The sequence below is a fragment of the Felis catus genome, chromosome A1 (genome assembly GCF_018350175.1).
Source record: "Felis catus isolate Fca126 chromosome A1, F.catus_Fca126_mat1.0, whole genome shotgun sequence".
In the NCBI taxonomy this organism is placed as follows: Eukaryota; Metazoa; Chordata; class Mammalia; order Carnivora; family Felidae; genus Felis; species Felis catus.
In genome coordinates, this window is record NC_058368.1 from 192617881 (window position 1) to 192633813 (window position 15933).

The following is a 15933-nucleotide window of genomic DNA, read 5'->3' on the forward strand; positions in this document are numbered from 1 at the left end:
CTTCTTTTCGCTGGATGATTCTGGATGCCTTTCCTTGGGTCCACAGGAAGGAGGTGGCAGCCACCGTCTAGGGTGTTGACAGGCTTGTGCCTCAAGTACGTAGCCCCCGCCTCCGCCCAGCCGGGAACTGGGGGTGGGGAGGCAGAGGCGGGGCCGCCTCCCTGTCCCCGCAGGCGGCCTAGAGTCCGGTGGTGCTAGCTGAGCTTAAAGCCAGGGACGGCCACCCCTTTTCCTCCTCCCCGCCCCCCTGCCATTGGCTCCGGGGAGAGGTTGACATCAAAGCCGTGGCCTTATATAAGCCAGACCCTGAAGAGGAGGCCGAAGAAGGGTTAAATAGGTCTCCCGGCGTCGGCGTCCTAGCTTGCGAGAGGCCGGTGGGCTGCGCGTCTGTCTCCAGCCTTGCCCCAGACTCTCCGAAAGCGGCGTCCAGCAGAGCGCCGCCCCAGAGCCCACGGGTGGCCCCGGCAGTCTCTCGGGCGCATGGGGCGGCGCTAATCGGGCTGGAGGCGCAGGCCAGGGGCCGCTCCAACATGAACCTCGTGGGCAGCTACGCACACCATCACCACCATCACCACCATCACCACCCACACCCAACGCACCCCATGCTCCACGAACCCTTCCTCTTCGGCCCGGCCTCGCGCTGTCACCAGGAGCGGCCCTACTTCCAGAGCTGGCTGCTGAGCCCCGCTGACGCTGCCCCAGACTTCCCCGCCGGCGGGCCACCGCCCACAGCCGCGGCGGCCACCGCTGCCTACGGTCCGGACGCCAGGCCCGGCCAGAGCCCCGCGCGGCTGGAGGCGCTCGGCGGCCGGCTGGGCCGGCGGAAAGGCTCGGGACCCAAGAAGGAGCGGAGGCGCACGGAGAGCATTAACAGCGCGTTCGCAGAGCTGCGCGAGTGCATCCCCAACGTGCCTGCCGACACCAAGCTCTCCAAGATCAAGACGCTGCGCCTGGCCACCAGCTACATCGCCTATTTGATGGACGTGCTGGCCAAGGACGCTCAGGCCGGCGACCCCGAAGCCTTCAAGGCCGAACTCAAGAAGGCGGATGGCGGCCGCGAGAGCAAGCGGAAAAGGGATCTGGTAAGTCAGGGGGCCTGCAGGCGCCGGCCAAGGGTGCTGGCTGGGTGAGCACCCGCAGGCCCTGTATGAGCGGAAGGGGTTTGCGTTGCTGTGTGTGCGATTTTGAGAGGCTGCGGAGAGCTCTGAGGCCGTAGTGTGGGATCGCGTGTGTGGTGGGAGGCAGATTCATATTTGAATTAATTTGTAGGGAAGATTCAGACCCGAGAAAATGCACACATCTTCTATTTCGCTTCCAATTTCAAAGGGGTCTTGATCCATCCCCGGGCTTTCCGGGAATCCACGTTAAGAATGCTGCAGGAATTTGTTACTTTAATGTGCCTGAGTGTCGATTTATGCACGTGGACTCAGTTACTGTTTTCCAAGGGTTTTTGCTGGAGAGGCTAGGCTACTAACATTGTTGTACGGATAGGGAAACTGAGGCCCAGAGTGGGACGGGGAGGTAAAGGTCATCCACCCGAGGACTCAGAGGTGGAGCTGGGGTAAAACAAGTCAGGTCTTCTACTCCCATTCCGGGGCGCGTCCCACTGCCCCACTGCCCAGGAGCTAGTTCTGAGGGCGACCTTGATTGTTTTGTGTGTAAAGGCTGACAACCAAGAGGCACGGGTCTCACCTACTGCTTTTGGCTTTGGAGATCGCAGTCCCTACTCGATCCTCTCCAGTGAGGGCGACACTTACTGGAGCGCGGTTCCGCTGGGCTAGGGCTCTGGGACCTCCGAAGGAGGCGATTTCCAGGCTGGCGAACTATTTTCTCTAAATTGCTGCGCTCAGGCCCGCCGCACGTTTGGCTGTAGAGCCCCGCCGGGTTTTCTTTGACCCACAGGGGCTGTAGTAAACTAGGGATAGCTCATCTGGGGAGACTGGGAAAGATCGATAGGCATCGAGTCTCCAAACAGCCGTCGGGATGTAGGAAAGGCAGGCCGGGGCGATGCCTGCCCGCCGGGAGTTTTTGGGCGTATCCCCACCCACTGCTGGTCGCCGCCTCCTTCAAGTAGCACCGCTTGGTTTCTGCTAAGAGCCGGGAAGGAGGATGGCGGGCCAGGCCCACTGGTTCCTCCTTCGCCCAGCCACCTGAGGCTCCCAGTCCACTAGCAGAGAGACTCAACCCAGTAGCCAGCCCAGACGCTAAACTAGGTTGGAAAGCGAGTGGGACTTGTAGGGGGAGCAGGTCCGAGAGCGGGAAAATTGTCGATTCCCACTCTTCCCATTCCAACGCCTCTGCGGCCATCCTTTGGCGCCCTAAAGCCAAAAGTACGCGCATCAATTTCACCAGGCACAGAAAATCCTCGTTACCAAACCTCCAGAAGTTGCCCAACCCATCCGGGCCCCCAGGAACTCTGGCGCATAAAGGCAAATTTACGAGCCTGTTTGTCTATGTCGCAAACAGAAATCCGTCACTTATTTAAAGGCGCCCAGTTACTTCTCCCAAAACCTTCTCCCCACCCCAACTCTATGCCTGGGCGATCGGAGCAGAAAAATTTAAACCTGTCTCTCGCCTCTTTTCTTGTGTGTGTCCTCTGGCAGCAGCAACACGAAGGCTTTCCTCCTGCCCTGGGCCCAGGAGAGAAGAGGATTAAAGGGCGCACAGGCTGGCCGCAGCAAGTCTGGGCGCTGGAGTTAAACCAGTGAGCTGAGGCCGCGCCGAGGACCCCTTCACCGCTGCCCGACACCCGGAGCCCCGGGAGGAGAGGAAGGCGGCGGCGAGGGCCAGGCTCTGGGTGCCGGGGGCTTATAAGGGCGCATCCCGCAGAGCCTCTGCTGCGTGCTGGCAGGTCGCTGGCTGCAACAACACACTTGGATCGCACGTGCAATGTCATTTGAAGTTGATTTTAATACATTAAGAGAAAGAGAAATATATATATATATCCACACCCCCCCCCCAAACTGAGAGAGTGGCTCTTGGCTGCACAATGCGGGAGAAAGGGACTGCGGGACTCCAGCGCGCTAAAAAGCACCCTTCCAACCCTCTTGGGGCGAATTTAGAACCCCCATGCTTTCTCCACTATGCCTTCTGGCTCTCTTCCTCGTTCTCCAGTCAGCTTTGCGGCAAAACCCCCCAGGCGCTCTCTTTCCTAATTAAAATGCAATAAGAGGAATCAGTAGTTTTCTGCCAGGGAAAGAGAACCAAACCAGGAAGATGGAGGGGTGCCTTTTGTTGTTGTTCTCCTACAAACAGTGCTGTTTTATTTTATTTTATTTTATTGTCGCTGCACTTCCTACTTAGTTTCAAGGGAAACGCTTTCTCTCTTTCCTTTCTTTCTCTCCCTTACTTCCTTTTCCTTTCCTTTCCTTTCCTTTCCTTTCCTTTCCTTTCCTTCCTTCCTTCCTTCTTTCCTTTCCTTTCCTTTCCTTTCCTTTCCTTTCCTTTCCTTTCCTTTCCTTTCCTTTCCTTCTTCTCTCCTTTCCTTCCTTCCTTCCTAAATAAAAACTTTTCCCTATGTTGAAAAGTTTTTATGTATTTAAACTACCTACCATGCCTGCTGTGCTCAGGTGTTTATTACCCCATCCCTACCCTTTTTCTACCTCAAACCTATAAGACCACTCACCGCCCCCTCCCTTTGCCAAAGCAGTATCTATGCTCTTGACGAATAAAAGATTTTCTGAAATCGGAGGTAGCCTGCGTGATGTCTTGGTGGGTATATCCACTGGCCCCATCATTTCTGCTAGGTAGAGAACCTCCTGTTCTGACTTCTGTTTTGATAAATGTCAAACCAAGTTACGAATCCAGTCAGGAAAAGGAGGCAGATAAAGGATTTATTCGGGGGACAAAGAAAGTTCTTAGAATATAATGAACCCACAGAAGGGAACACTGGAAACGAATTAGACCCGGAGAGGACAGTCTGGGATTTATGTGGGTCAGCACTGGGGCTTGTGTGTAGGATAGTATGCACACCAGTATCTGCAGGCAGTAAGTAGTTTGGGGTTATTGGGAAGGGGGCTTGGCACACAAACCACCGGCATCCGAAGGCAGTGCAACTTGGAAGGGGGGGGGGCGGTTTGCACTGGGGAATATGTTCCTGTACGTGAGATTCTGATCTTATAGGTGTGCGTGTAATAGTGCAGGAACTCACACGGAGCGCCACAGCTATGCCGGGGGCCACCACAGGGTCTGCCTAGGGCAGCTCCCAGCACGCATGACAAATCATAGCGGTTACTACTTTATCCGTGAGTAAAGTAAGCTTGTGAGTGCTTATGGTTACAGCGAGACAATTAAGTTTCTTTCCATCAAGAAAGCACTCAACAAATACTTGTGAGAGAGCATCTGGATTTGTGCAAAAGCGGGGGAGTGTGTGTGTGCATGCTAATTAGGGCACTTCGTGCACGACAGCTGGTTTCGTGACCCCTCGTGCGCACCCATGACTGGGTGTGGGGATGAGTAGAAGCGGTGCATTTGCTAAGGTGCGGATGCAAGGAAAGCTAAAGTGGGGCAGGCAAACGCTGGCGTTACGAGTCCCCAAGTAACAGTGTACAGATAACTAGTCTTGTTTGCGCGCCACTGTGTGCTAGGCTCTAAGCTAAGCGCTTTTACGTGTCCTAACAGCTCCCACAGTTGCACGAGGGAACCGGTGGTCTGCGGTGCCTGCCCGGGTCTCCGCGCTCACTGCGAGGGAGGCGCGCAGACGCACGCGCGGGTCTCTGGGCGTTTCCTTGCTCTGGAGTTGGAGGCCCTCGCGTTGGGGCGCGCGCCAAAAAAGGAGACCCCAGGCAGCTCCGGGATCAGGCGTGTCTTAGGCGCCTCGTCCCGGCATCGGGGTGAATATGGGGCCCCATTAGATTTGGCTGTAAACACCGTGGCAGGAGCTGAATGGGCCACGCCAGCCCTTCCGGACGCGAAGGAGTTAATAAAAGGTGTTTTATGGGTGCGAGGAAACGGTGGGGGAGGTGTGAGCGTCTCTTTACGCTGACCCCCCTACTTTTTCCTTTTTTCCCTCTCGCCACCCGCCGCCAGATCAAACGGGCCCGCGACTTAACTAGGGCAACACCTCGCGGTAATGAGCCGCCCGGCCCACCCCTCCCCCCGGCCTCAGTCCCCGGCCCCGAGGCCCCAAGGCCCTCGGGAAGGAGCAAAGAAAAATCGAGGGTTTTTTTTTCTTTTTCTCTCCGAGGGCTGAGAAACCCCTTAGAAATTCTGGCACGCATGGGGGAAACAGACTCGGAGAGCAAGTGGATCGAGGTGCCTCCGTACGGAGGGGACCTTATCTGGATTCGAACCCAGGACTTCAGTTGAGTTCACAGCCGGTTCTCTGGCTTTACACAGAGCTCGGCTCCCTCGACTATTTTTAGCTCCGGGAGGTATCCTAGGCACGGTAGGAATGCGCACCCGGGTTCTGCTTTCTTGGAGCCCTGACCAGTAAGTGGAGAGGGTACCGAGGGGTACCGCCCGCAGCAGCCAGAGCCAAGCTTGGCATAACCATGCCCCCTCAGAAAACCCCATCGGGCCGGGCCTAAGCCGCATTTCAGAAGACAGAGCTGGAGCCTCAAATTCAGTCCCAGCCATGTGGCCCCATGGTCTCAGGGAGAGCTGAGGACGGGGGCTGCCCATTGCGAGGGTGACGGGGATGCCCTCCCACTGTCCCCTGGAACGCCAGAGCCACACTTGCGGCCCTCCCTCGCGGGCTGCAAAAGCCCAGCCCTCAGAGAGGAGCGGGGTTGCTCCAGGTTTCACAAACCAGGGGTTCTCCAGACTCGGGCTCCCGGTCCTCTCTCCCCCTCGCCGACTCTCTAGCCTCTCACCTTTCTTCAGCGCTCCCTCCATGGAATGGCTCTAGAGCCTGGCGTTCGCTTTCTCATTCTCTCCCAGGGTTCAGCGCGGTTTGTCAGAAACCTACCTCAATCCAGCTGAGGCAGAGGCGGTGTCATTAGTATTTTTGAATTAACATCACCCTCCCCCTTTTAATCTAGGGGGAACATGGAATGGTCACTAATTTAAAAGTAAATTCCAGGAATTGACTGTAAGGGAATACTCACTGATGTTACAAAGCTTTAACTGCAGGACTATTCTGCTAAAGAGTGAAAAATACAAAAGGCACCTGATGTGTTATAATTACAGAAGTGGTTAATTAAATCCGTCAGTACAGTGGGTTGCAACACAGTCACTTGAAAAAGTGTAGCAACTGACATGGAGATTGTTCATGATATATTAAGTGCAGGAAAAAAAAAAAAACCCTCCCAGGTTGCTAAAGGTTGTTTATTGAGACCTGCTTTATGTAAAAGTAGCTAATTAAATATCATTCGTGGAGAAAAAGTGGAAGAATATACATCAAAACATTTACACCTCTACCTCTGAGTTTTGGGAATAAGGATAATTTTGACTTTTCCTTCTGCTTAGGTATATTTTTCTACATTTTTAAACAACAAATAAGTATTTTACAACAAAAAAATTGAGCTGCAATTTCCTTCTAATTTCTCCTGTGACCATTGTAATTTTCATACACTTTATGCAACGTACATTAATCGAGCACCCACCTTGTGCTAGGCACTGTGGGTATAAATATAATGAATGAGAAAGAATTCTAATAATCATCACCAATTAATATACAATAGTAAATATTTATTGTGAAGTTTTATTATGCCTTCCACACAGTAAATATAATCTTTACTTACATTTATTGATTTATTTTTCTTACATTTAAAACTTATTAATGCATGAAGTAATCCACAACAACTGAAATTTGTAGGGGAAATTATTTAAGCCCTTAGTATGTACTATTTCCAAAGATTGTATGAGGTTAATACTGAGGCAGCAGAACACTGAAAGGTGAAGGGCTTTGTTCAAAGTCACACAGATGGTAAAAGGTGGATAGGCTTGGATCAAAGGGCATCTCTGGCTGCAGCAGAGACGCAGAGACGGGGCTTTTCGCCACATCTTAGAGCACCTCCAGGATGTGTGTGTGTGTGTGTGTGTGTGTGTGTGTGTGTGTTCATAAAAATACAGCCTCCTCAGTTGAATCCTCCTTGGTCCCCAAAGTAAGGTGGAGAAAGAAAGAAGTGGGGTGGAGAAGGAATCAGGGTTCTAACCGCAGCCTTCACCAGTAGCTCTTTTCCTTCGCCCCGGCTCAGAGTGGATCCCATCTATAACATGAGGAAGGCGGCAGGCTCCTGGACCGCTAGGTCCTGTCCTGACTGGAACACCCTGATTCCAGGAATGTATTTTCTGCTGGTGAAAAACTCAGCATGTTATTCTTTGCACCAGCCTCGGATATTTGTATAGCACATTCATCTTTCCTTGGAACTTACACTTCTGTGAGCATACGCTTCTGCCCATAAACTAGAAGGGATCGGCGCAGGGATCGTGTTCCTCACTGCCAGGAGAGAGGAAAGCCCAGAGAGGTGAAATGACCAGCTCAGGGTCACACATCCAGTCAAAGGTTGAGCCAGGATTAGAAGGCCATCTGCAGACTTCAGGCCCGGGGCGCCCTTGGAAAAGGCTCTGGATCCATTCTTTCCATGCAACCAACAGTTAAGCTTTTGGTCTTGCAAAATCCCCATAAAAGAAACGAAACTAAGAAATCAGCCAGTCTCATTTTTAAATGAAAAGTGACTGGGAAGAAAAAATATGCAGGGTCTAAAGTGTCTGAAACCAGTCTCCTGATTTAAACCTAATTTGTTTGAAAAAAAAAAATTTTTTTTTCAGCCGAGAGAGTTTTTACAGCTGAGCTCTCCCAAACCCATAAAAAACAAGGTTTATATGGGAAATGGTGAAAGACTCTTAACTATAATACACAGCGTCTAATGTAAGCAGACATAGACACTATATAAAGCTCCTACAAATGTTATTAAAACAAACAGAAATGCACATTTATCCCCACAGAATGGACAATGGAAGTCATCGGACTTTCGAAGAGTTCCAGAAGTCCTGTTTTCACTGAAGTGTTCAAACCGCCCTGTAACACTGGGACCTCAAAGATCCTCACCCACCATCCAAACACTTCCCTCATTTTACAGGAAGGGGAAACTGAGGCCCACAGAACAGAGGGACTTGCCCAAGGTCATGGAGGCGAGTTGTAGTCTTTTTGCCCTTTGTTTACTTTCGGCTTCTAGTGCAGGATATAGAACAACACAATGACCAAGAGACTCCATAAAAGTGACTGGATATTTCCCAGCTTTGGTTTCCTCACCTACGAAGTGGGAGAGATCATTGCCCCAACTTCCTGGGGTGTGTGAGGACTGAATGAGATAAGACATACAAAGGACCACATTGTCTTCGGTAGATCTTTCTATTATTTTATTTCATCCTCACAATAGCCTGTGAGGCATTGAGGATTTTATTTCAGTTTGTTTTCTTATTTTAGACAGGTAGGATGTACAGGTATCCCCCTCTTTTCGGAAGTTTGTGTTCTGCCACTTTGCTTTATGAAAGACCTATGTTAGTACCTGTTTTCTACTAACCAAAAGATTAGAAGAAAATTTTTGCTTTTAAAAAAATGTTTTTTTAATGCTTGTTTATTTTTGAGAGATAGCTTGACAGAGTGTGAGCTGGGGAGGGGCAGAGAGGGAGACACAGAATCTGAAGCAGACTTCAGGCCCTGAGCTGTCAGCACAGAGCCCGACTCAGGCTCAAACTCAAGAACCTGTGAGATCATGACCTGAGCCGAAGTCAGATGCTTAACGAACTGAGCCACCAGGTGCCCTGAGAATTTTTGCTTTTATGAAAAAAAAGCAAAAAGTGAAAATTGCATTCAGTGATTGTTCTGCAGTGAGGCGTGATAGAGGCAGCGTGCACCCCCAGCAGCCAGAGTGGCCCCACCAAGCTCCTTCCCCGGGAATTACACTCAGCATCTCAGCATTAAGCTGCCAGAGCTTTGGACTGTGTCTGTGAGCATCTGCGCTCTATATCTATTAATTTTGAGCACCCATTAGCAAGGTGTGTCCTAAGGTATCACAAAAGCTTAGGAAGTTATTTCTGGGGTCTGGGAATGCTCACATTTTTTCCCACATAGATTAATAGGAATTGCTTCTTTGCCTTGTGCCATTTTGGCTTACAAAAGGTGTCATAGGAATGCTCTGCTTTCGGAGAGCAGGGAAACCTGCATTTCCAACTGGCACAAAGTTGCAATGACTTGCCCAAGGCCACCCAGCCAGTGAGTGGATTCCTGGTTCAAAGCCCTTGTATTCCACATCATTAAGGTAAAGCAGGGCAGGTAGGCTGCAACAGCTGAATTCCTGAAACGAAGGCAATGCTGTATGGTAGAAATACAATGTGAGCCACAAATGTGAGCCATGTATGTAATTATAATTTTTCTAGGAGTCACATTGAAAAGGTAAAGGCACTGCGCCTGGGTGGCTCAGTTGGTTGAACATCCAACTTTGGCCTGAGTCATAATCTCGTGGTTCGTGAGTCTGAGCCCCATACCAGGCTGGGTGCTATCAGCACAGAGCCTGCCTGGGATCCTCTGTCTCCCGCTCTCTGCCCCTCCCCCGCTTGCACAAGCTCTGGCTCTCAAAAATGATATTAACAACAACAACAAAAAGATAGGAGAGGGGCCCCTGGATGGTTTAGTTGGCTAAGCGTCTGACTGAAGCTCAGGTCATGATCTCACAGTTTGTGAGTTTGAGCCCCGCATCGGGCTCTGTGCTGACAGCTCAGACTCTGGAGCCTGCTTCGGATTCTGTGTCTCCTTCTCTCTCTCTGCCCCTTTCCTGCTCACGCTCTATCTCTCTCTCTCAAGAATAAATAAACATTAAAAATTTTTTTTTAAAGTAAAAGAAACAGGTGAAATGGAACATTATATTTTTATACATTATTTAATTCAATATGTCTAAGATACAATTTCAACATGTAGTCACTCTAAAAATTATTAATGAGATAGTTTACATTCTTTTTTTTTTCATATTCAGGGGTGTATTGTATATTTAGAGCACATCTCAGTTTGGACCACATTCTGAGCATTCAATAACCACACTCGCCTAATGGCTGCTGTATTGGACAATGTAGGTCTTAAGGCTCATGTAGCAGGAACATTAAACACAGAGCTTTAGTGAATCATATCGATAAACAGCCACCATTTACTGAGCACTTCCTGTGTTCCAGGCAGTGGTATGCAACGTCTATAGGCTCATTTACTCTTCCTAACTGGAATGGAGGGTAGGTAACTCATGCACAGTCATAACTGAGTGCCAGGGCTGGCATGCAGACCCAGGTTCGTCTGTCTCCCAAGCCTGCAATTTCAGCTGCTGAGCTCCATGAGTTCAGGAGACATCAGCAGAGCTGTAGTTGGGCAGTGAGGTGTGGAATGTCTTTTGGTGTATTCCACACAGCGGGTAAAGCCCTGCTTTCCAGCTCTAAGCCTACCATGAGTCAGGTGACCTTGGGCCACTCATCTTGGGCCCCAGTTTTCTAATCTTTACCATGGGCTAATGATGCCTTTTCTCAATCCACAGAACTCTTGTCAGGCTAAAATGGGAAAAGGTCTTTCAAAGTGTTTTGAAACAGAGAATATAGCACAGGAGACAGGGCCAAGGTGAACAGAGAGGTCTGGACTGACCCCCAGGCCTGTGCTCACAACCAGATGAGCTGGTGGGATATGCTGTGTGGCACTGGACAGATTTCCTAACCTCTCTGAGACCCAGAGCCCTCTTCTGTGAAAGGGAAAGCAGGACGGCTCACAGAGATGTGATGATTCAGTAATGACTGGATGATGAGTGGAAAACGCTCAGCCTGGCCCAGAGTGGGCAGTGGTAAGCATGAACTAGTGTTAGTGCCTCTGTTGTACTTGGGGTTGGGCTGCCTGATTCGGAAGCGACAGGGAATGGAGGGAAGAGGAAAAGGAGCCTGGCTTTCCCCAGGCCCTGGAGTTACAGCTCTTGCCTCAGGGTGGTATTCTGGCAGTTCAGTGGTGGGGTGTGGGAGGTGTTCATGGGAGTGTGACAACGCTTAATGTGGTAGAAAAGCACCAGAGCCAGTGGTCAAAAGAAGGGGTTTTAGCCTGTTGTGCGACCTTGTGCATTTCCTTGCCCGCACTGGACCTTGGTGTCCTCTGTAAAACGAGCGAGTCAGACCAGAGATCTAAGTCCCTTTCTGCCTTGATTGTTTAGATTTTTACAATGGTTTGACCCAAAGACTCACCAAACACAGTACCTGTGAGGGGACAGAAAATACCCCTGAGCCTTCCCCTGGGGCCTCGGGCTGCTACTGGGGGGCGGGCGCCACCTGGTGGCCGTACTCCTTCCTCTGTGTTCAGCATACAGACACCAGTAAATACTCCAGACTCCCTTAGGCAGTGGCTCCAGAGTCCCAGGCACACTTTTTTCTAACTTCCTTTGGCAGACCAGGGGAGCAGAAAGGGGACCCAGACAGTTCACAGAGCTAGGAGTCCTGGGAATGAGGCTAACTCCCCAGGGACCTTGGAGGCCTTCTTCCCTAAAGGCACGCTGGAGCAAGGGTCTGTGTTTCCCTACTGTATAAAGTCTAAAATGCATCACGCACTTTGTTCTGTTTCTTTGGAGAGGAACCACCGAACCTAACACTCTTCTCTTGGTAACTCAAACCCTTCTGTCACTACTGCACGGGGCTAATGCGGAGGGCTTTTCCCCTACACTGAACGCCCCAGACTTCTGGGATCTCAAGTTCTAACAGCTGTTACTGCCCCCCCCATCTCCCCCACACTGTTGATATTCGACTTCTCTCTGCAGTAGAGGTTGCACCAAGGAGTCAGACTGACACAGGTTCAAATTCCAGCTCACCCTAAGACCCCAGGTAAGCCATCTAACTTCTCTGAGCTTCAGTTTCCCTATCAGAAAATCAAGGATAATAATCGCTTCTTTGCAGATCTGTATGAGGATCATGATCTACATATAAATACTCCAGCACGGTGTCTAGCACTGAGTAGGTGTTTAACAAATAATAGCTATTGTTTCTGTGGGTATGTCCTGACCACTTTTCCATATACAGCTTTGGAAATATTCCTTGCTAGAAACAAGAATAGTATGCATTTGAAAATGATACTAGCAACCAGAAATCAATACCTTTACCGTTGATGGTGGTGGAGCCTCTTTGGAACTGTTTCTTTTTTTTTTTTAATTAAAAAAATGTTTTTAATGTTTCTTTACTTTTGAGAGAGAGGGACAGAGCACAAGTGGGGGAAGCGGCAGAGAGAGAGAGAGAGAGAGAGAGAGAGAGAGAGAGAGAGAGGAAGACACAGAATCTGAAGCAGAGTCCAGGCTCCGAGCTGTCAGCACAGAGCCCAACATGGGCTGGAACTCAAGAGCCAGAGATCACGACCTGAGCCAACGTGGTCGCTTAACCAGCTGAGCCACCCAGGTGCCCCATAGCCTTTCAATTGGCTTTAGTGAAGCTCAAATTCTTCTAGTTGAGATGAACCCCAGTAGACAGGCTGGGGATGTGTCGGTAGTTGCTTTCCTCAGTCCTCATCCTTTGGGCTCCCCTAAGCTTCATTAGTAATGGTTTCACTTTCAGGCAGTTTCTTGCTGACACGGCAAAGTCCAACCCCTGTCCAGCTGACTGCATTGCTCCCCCTGAAGCCTGGTCCGCCCCTGCATACCGCATCCCCGAAGCAGGATCCTCAGAGGGGTCTGGTTGGGCACAGGTGTCCTCCTGCTGCTCCCTTCGAACAGTCCCATCTTCCCAGTCGTCGTGAACCCTCAGGAAGTCTCATTAGCCGTCTTAGCTTAATTAAGCTCATTACATTTGCTAAGCCTCACCGGCTTCTCTACGAGGGCACGAGCCCAGTGTGCACAGCTCCTTTGTCAGAAGAAGGGCCGGTGCCAGGCTCCGAAGCTCTCCTGCAGATCCTAGGATTTCAGCACTGGAAGGATTACTTTCCATCCCTGTCTGAGAATGAACTCCTCTGAAATTCTCAGCTCCCAGGGGACGGAGTCCCTTTCCAGATTCCCTCAGACACCGGGCACACAGCAGACACTCAAACATTTTCTTGGCCATATTTCACTGCTTGGTTTGGTTTTTGGTAATAGCAGGTTTGGTGACTCCAAAGTCCATGCTCCTCACTCTGGTATCTGGGGCTTTAGGCTCCCAGCTGGGCTGCCCCTCATCCTTGCCTCCCGTGAAACCTTGCATTTTCTACAAGGGCCTGCTTAGGAGCCTTTTCTTCTAGGAAGTTCCCTTGATTTTCAAAGCCTTTTCCTTCCAATTTCCCCTTCCTCTGAATCATATAGATACAGTTATAGTATGGGTATACGTGGAGCTGGTAAATAGGTGTTTTGATATGCCTACTGATATGGCCACAGTCACAGATACAGGGGTGTGTGTGTGTTTGTGTGTATGTGTGTGTGTACAGAAACATGTATTTGTGTGTATACACATATAGCATGTATACATACAACATGTACATCTGCATAGCCACATATGTATATCACTCATATTCATATGTATACATATATATCTACATAGTATACATATCTAGTATTTCTTTTTTTTTTTTTTTTTTAAAGTAGGCTCTGCGTCCAGCATGGAGCCCAGTGTGGGCTTGAACTCACAACCCTGAGATCAAGACCCAAGTTGAGATCAAGAGTCAGACGCTTAACTGATGACTGAGCCACTGAGGCACCCCACCTGTCTAGTATTTCTTTCTTTTTTAATTTTTTTTAACGTTTATTTATTTTTGAGACAGGGAGAGACAGAGCATGAACAGGGGAGGGTCAGAGAGAGAGGGAGACACAGAATCTGAAACAGGCTCCAGGCTCTGAGCTGTCAGCACAGAGCCCGACGTGGGGCTAGAACTCACAGACCGCGAGATCATGACCTGAGCTGAAGTCGGCCGCCCAACCGACTGAGCCACCCAGGTGCCCCTGTCTAGTATTTCTAACCTGATATGAAAGCCCTTCCATGTCATTAGATGTTATTTTTCAGTGTTGACATATTTATTATACTTTTAGAACCAGTTCCCTTTTATATGACTTCTTCACTGCTCTGAACAATGCTCCCATGAGACAATAGCTTGTCCAACGAGCAAGCATCTTGGCACACCGCACTTTGGGGTCAGACAGACCTGTGTTTGACTCTTGTCCCCACCACTTTCTGGTGGCCTTGGACAAGTGATTTCACCTTTCTAAACTAGGAAATAGAATAATAGTTATCATCTAGGTGTGCAAAAGTGGCATCTAGGGTCATGAGACTAGTCTTTTGCACCTACGTGGCAATGTGCTGGGATGTAAAGTGCTTAACATTAGGCCTGTCACATAGTAGGTGCTCAGTGAAAACACTGCACCAATCGGGGAGGCAGAAGAGAGGATTTACTTTGGCTTTCCCACTGACCAGTATGACCTCGTATAGCATGATTTCATAGGGTATGACAAACCCCACAGAGACGATGGGTGATGGCCCTTTACCAGTTAAGTGCTGCCCAAATTTAAGACTGTATTATTGTGGTTGTTTTTACTTTTCTATTTTCTACAGCTTTGAGGAATATATAACCTAAAAACTATGCATGTGGAGAAAAGGTACTTTGAGGGAACTTAAAACATTGCTTTAATTTTATAGATTTGGTGAAAATGATTCACCATTATAAATGATTTAGATGACACCAAGAAGGCACAAAGAGGAAAGGAAAACTCCAAATCCCACCAACCAGGACTAACCAAGGCTGGCATGGTGCTTGTGGCCTTCTTTTACCTGCTACCCCTGTGGTGCCCAGGGCAGGACAGGACAGGCTTCAGCTGTTCGGTAAATGTCTCTTGACCTCAACCAGACTGAGTCATTCACAGCGGCATGCTCTGGCTCTGTCCCTCTCGGCCAACCTCTGACAGTTTCATTAACCCCATTAAATCACGCAGGTGCCTTTACACCTCCTGGGCTTGTTAATCTCCGCTCAGCTCTGGGAAGTTAAAACCTGGCTGGAAAGTTGGATGTACCTTGTTAACCTCCATTAAACCCTATTAAATTTCCTAACTAGAGTCTTAGTGGCTTCTAGGAATCCCTCATTAAAGTTTAGTAAATTCAGTTGATTTGGACAAGGGTAACTGCGGCTCTATTCCTTCCAAGTGTGGCATTCCTGATTTCCTGGACGGTGAGGCTGACATGTCCCTCGGACCAGATGACCCTTGGACCCAATCCCAGGAGTGCCTCTAGCTTTTTAACTTGGGAAAGCTCCTCCTCTCCAAGCCTGCATTTACACCTCTATAAATTGGAGTTAACAACAGTTCCTATTTTACGTAATTGTAGTGAGATGAAATGAATCAATGCAGGAAAAACTAGCGGCGTGTTGTCTGGAATGCACTTGATAGCTATTGTTGTTTCTAGATGTTAATGATCCCTATAAACTAAAAACTGTTAAGCAAATGGAAGATTCAATTCTGGACATTTATAATGTTGTCCAATATGCCAGGCAGAGTGCTAGGAACGGTGGATTATTTTCATTCTGGTTTTATCCAGACTGAAGAGTATCCATTCCAGTGATGCATTTTAACAGTGTCTCTGTGGCTGTGCATGTCACTCTATTTGCTCAGGCTCTGCCACCTCTGAGCTGTTCCAGGTGGAACACAGTTACTTTCTTGTCCTGAGTCTTGGGTGTGTGTGTGTGTGTGTGTTTGGGGGCGAGGGTTCAGTTCAGTGGTTCCTAAACCTGGATGTGCATACAAATGCTCTAGGAGATTTTATAAAAATGGTTTCCTGGACCCCACTTGAGGGGATTTTCATTTAGTAGGATCTCACTGGAAACTTTTAACAAGTATTCTCAGTGAGGCTGAAGCTGCTGGATTGTAACCTCTGGACCAGATTCTTTATTGAGTTTAAGTCTTGCTCGGGGAAATTAAAAAATTCACATTCTTGGAATTCAGCCCCTGAGCTTTTTGTTCGGACAATCTGGGATGGAGGCCCATGGAATTGGCATTGTATACGGCATTCTTAGGGGACTCTTAGCGGTGGGAGGTGGCAAGAGCC

At 49.3% G+C, this 15933-nt stretch overlaps 1 protein-coding gene across 2 annotated transcripts; it reads left to right on the forward strand.

Annotated features, from left to right (window-relative positions):
- Nucleotides 1-234: 234 nt before the first annotated feature.
- Nucleotides 235-3436, forward strand: HAND1 (heart and neural crest derivatives expressed 1). Of its 2 annotated transcripts, none has more exons than XM_003981360.4 (2): nucleotides 235-1082; nucleotides 2604-3435. In XM_003981360.4, exons 1-2 carry the CDS (start codon nucleotides 531-533, stop codon nucleotides 2706-2708), a joined length of 657 nt encoding a protein of 218 aa, XP_003981409.1. In that variant the 5' UTR covers nucleotides 235-530; the 3' UTR covers nucleotides 2709-3435. The 2 variants fall into 2 exon arrangements, with proteins under 2 accessions (XP_003981409.1, XP_019695527.1); XM_019839968.2 differs by having other exon boundaries at nucleotides 421-1082; nucleotides 2607-3436.
- The last annotated feature ends 12497 nt before the right edge of the window (nucleotides 3437-15933 follow it).

Bases quoted from the DNA above. Each gene is read 5' to 3' on its own strand.
- HAND1 (XM_003981360.4), top strand. From the start codon at position 531: ATGAACCTCGTGGGCAGCTACGCACACCATCACCACCATCACCACCAT. The intron at 1,083-2,603 runs GTAAGTCAGGGG...GTCCTCTGGCAG, and splicing joins GCAAGCGGAAAAGGGATCTG to CAGCAACACGAAGGCTTTCC.